This window comes from Eurypyga helias, unplaced genomic scaffold (genome assembly GCF_000690775.1).
Source record: "Eurypyga helias isolate BGI_N326 unplaced genomic scaffold, ASM69077v1 scaffold2579, whole genome shotgun sequence".
Lineage (NCBI taxonomy): Eukaryota > Metazoa > Chordata > Aves > Eurypygiformes > Eurypygidae > Eurypyga > Eurypyga helias.
Window position 1 is genome coordinate 13,126 of NW_010273875.1, and position 3,398 is coordinate 16,523.

The window sequence follows — 3,398 nt, forward strand, 5'->3', positions numbered from 1 at the left end:
TGTGCTTAGTAATTAAAAAATAATCTTTATTATAACTTAAATATGATAGGAAATGCCGTGAGTACAAACACCACCAAACTGAAAGAAAAATTAAAAAAAAAAAAAAAGGCAGAGGTTGGTACAAAAGGACACCTGGGAAGAATTCAGCTGATGGAACAGGCACGCTACAGGAACGGTAGCGTGGTTATTTTGCCTTCTGCAGAAGGAGTCTGCATCTCTCGGTAAACAAGGGAGCATTTTCAACTGTACAAAATGTACTTTTCTTTTTTTAATTAAAGGAAGAGTATATGTATTTATAAATATACAGATATGTACATTGGTGTAACATTCACAGTAGAAAACCCAAACCAAAATGACCCCTGCCTGCCAGCGTGGTTGGCGCATGAGGCTTCCGTTTGATGTGAGTTGTTTGCAATCTTTTCTAAGTAGTCGATGCGAATTCAGATACTTTAATTGACATCTAAATAGCATTTCATGCATAATGAACACGGTACAGAAACACTCTTCTGCTGAATTCTATTCACCTCCCCTGTTAACTTGAGGCTCGTAATAACAGCTTGGAGCACTTGCTGCCTTTCATCCTTGCAGTGAGGGGGGGATGCGTTCACTTCGCCCCCCTGTTTATTACTGCCTCTGAGGTTCACTTCAGTTTGTTCTAGTTCTCTCTATTGAAGCAACGATCCACTAATTAGAGTGTATGAAATCTTAATCCTGCACCCAACATGCAGGACCAAATGGCTTTGGGGACTTGCACAATTAGCTGTATTCACTCCTCCTTCTCAGAATAAATGCATGTGCTTTACCTTTTCATTTAGTCTTCTGAAACCTACGTGATTGCTCCCACTCACAAATCCCTGGATTAATGATGGCTCGCTGCTGGAGGGCAAGAGAAAGGAAATAAAAGACCAGCACAGGCATTTAGAATGAGTCACCCAAGTGACACCTCTCTGGGTTTACATCATGCTGTTTCTGGAGGCAAAGCTTGAAGAAACTTGCTCTGTTATTTCCTTACTGAGACAAAACCAAGAAAACCGAATGCTGTTCCCTGCCGCTGGAATGCGGCTGGGGACGCTGCGCCGCAGCAGGTGCGTAGCTCGGGGTTGGAGGGAAAGGTGCTTAGCCACCTCGCTCAGGTGGCCTCCTGCTCGTCCTTGCGAGACACAGCATCGCGCGTCCCAAGCTTTCACAGCTTCAAGGAAGTACATGTAAGAGTAACATACGTGAAGATGCCAAATTCTAAAAACTCACAGAACTTTGTTTAGGCTGAATAACTGCAATTACATTAATTGTTACCAATCAGTCGAGAAAGTTCCTCAGCATCCAACTGTTCACTCATGAGCTGCAAAGAGGAGCCAATAGGAACGTTTAAGCTGGATTTTAGATCTTGCTTTTCCTTAAGAAGACTGCAAATTGCTACATTTTGGGACATCCTCATAAAATTTTTCAAAGTCTTCCTTCTGCTCCCCTCACTGAAGTGCAGCTCCATCCCACTCTAATGACTGCTAAATCCAGGCGGGTTCTTCTCCGCCTAAAAAGCTGTGGCAGCTTCGGTTCCACGGCGGTTTCCAACTTTAACAAATTCCCGGGGAAATTTATCCAGCTGTTCGTATGCCAGTCTCCCATCTTCACCTGAATGCAAGATGTTAAAGCGTAATGATGTATTATGTCATTGCCCCACAGCATTTTAAATCCTGAATTCTCTGCTGCTAGAAAAAACTGATCTGCCAGTAACATCTCCCCCTTCTTAAAATTTATCTAGTTGAAGGCAACTTCAGAAATTACTTGGAAAAGCTAAGCATGCTCTGAATGTTCAAGTTTTTATTTTCTCATGTAATTTGCTGGTTTTATCTAGAGCAAACTGGTAGCAGACGTGGCTTGTATGGCTAGATGACAGTGTCTGTACGCTGTCTCACTGAATGACTGGTGGTTCTTGTCAAGGCCTCTGCTGCAGCGGTGATACACTTGAGGCAGATGATGTTTATCCACCTCTACTTTGGTCAACATACCATTAGGTATCAACGTGTGCTCAGTACGTCCTCTACAAGAACGGCACTACAATCTCAGTGTTTTCTGGTGTCCCTGGCTTAGTTGTTTTATAACCTCAGTGATAACATGTCCAGCAGAAGGGTAAATTCTGCTGAAGGGGTGAACAAAACAGAGCGTGTTTGAAGAGTCTGCATCACAGACAAACACACGCCCATGGGACAGAAATTCACGCTTAGTCTAAGGGCCAGAGAAATAAATTTTTTTTCCTGTGCCTCAGGAGTATTGGGGCCCTGAAACCGTGTGGCCACACTTGCAGGCACACACTGCTCACAGGTCAATGTAGAGGGTGTCTGTTGTCTCAAGGACAAAGGTCCGTGCAAGGTGCCTGTGGTACTGTATGAAGGAGCACTCGCAGGCCAGGGTCTGTCCAAATAAGCATACAGAGATAATTCAGATTAAATGAAGTCCTGGCAGAGCTAACGACAAAGGTCAGTGCAAGGTGCCTGTGGTACTATACGAAGGAGCACTCACAGGCCAGGGTCTGTCTGAATAAGCATACAGAGATAATTCAGACTAAATGAAGTCCTGGCAGAGCTAACGGTACTTCAGAGTGTGAAAATGGAGCTACAGGGGTGCTAGGAGGGGATCCCCGAAGGAAGGTGCATGGTGCACGGCAGGCAGTCTGCCAGCAAGTGCAAGGTGCCTGTGGTACTATACGAAGGAGCACTCACAGGCCAGGGTCTGTCTGAATAAGCATACAGAGATAATTCAGACTAAATGAAGTCCTGGCAGAGCTAACGGTACTTCAGAGTGTGAAAATGGAGCTACAGGGGTGCTAGGAGGGGATCCCCGAAGGAAGGTGCATGGTGCACGGCAGGCAGTCTGCCAGCACCTCAAGGCTGCTTGGTGTTCAAATTCACGAGGAATTATTTCTGTTCGTCAACTTCTCCTTTGCTATTTTTCCTGTTCTGTTTTCCCCTCCAGTCTCACACAGTTAATCTTCTCTCTTTTTTGGCCTCTTTTCATGATTTTTAAAATGAATTATTTCTAAGAATACGTATTTTCTAACCTGTCCAAGTCTCTAGGTAAAGTTTTATTTCAATTTAGAGTCTCACATTTGTGTAACTCAGGTATCTTAACACGCTGCTCTGTTAAAAAAGAAAAGTACTGCTCTGAAAAAGGCAGCTCACCAAGTGAGAGCAGGGTTTCGGATGCCACTTTTCTGATCTCTTCGTTGTCAGACTGGCAGAGCGTGACCAGCATTTTAATACTCTCAGCAGCCTGGGAGGTGCAAAGAGAACCACGTTAGCACTGCACAGCACACCACTGTTTCGTTCCACAGCCTAGCGTGCAAATCATAGAATCATAGAATGGTTTGGATTGGAAGGGACCTTAAAGACCATCCAGTTCCA

The 3,398-nt window shown here is 44.4% G+C and overlaps 1 protein-coding gene across 2 annotated transcripts in view; it reads right to left on the reverse strand.

Moving 5' to 3' along the window:
* Positions 1-1,186: 1,186 nt before the first annotated feature.
* Positions 1,187-3,398, reverse strand: part of FAM65B (family with sequence similarity 65, member B) — a 37,505-nt gene continuing 35,293 nt past the window's right edge. For both annotated transcript variants that reach the window (XM_010159632.1, XM_010159631.1), the window contains exons 21-22: positions 3,177-3,267; positions 1,187-1,629 (exon numbers count right to left, since the gene is read on the reverse strand). In XM_010159632.1, the coding sequence (XP_010157934.1) occupies positions 1,529-1,629; positions 3,177-3,267 (192 nt within the window). In that variant the 3' untranslated portion in view covers positions 1,187-1,528. The remainder of the gene's footprint in view (positions 1,630-3,176; positions 3,268-3,398) is intronic.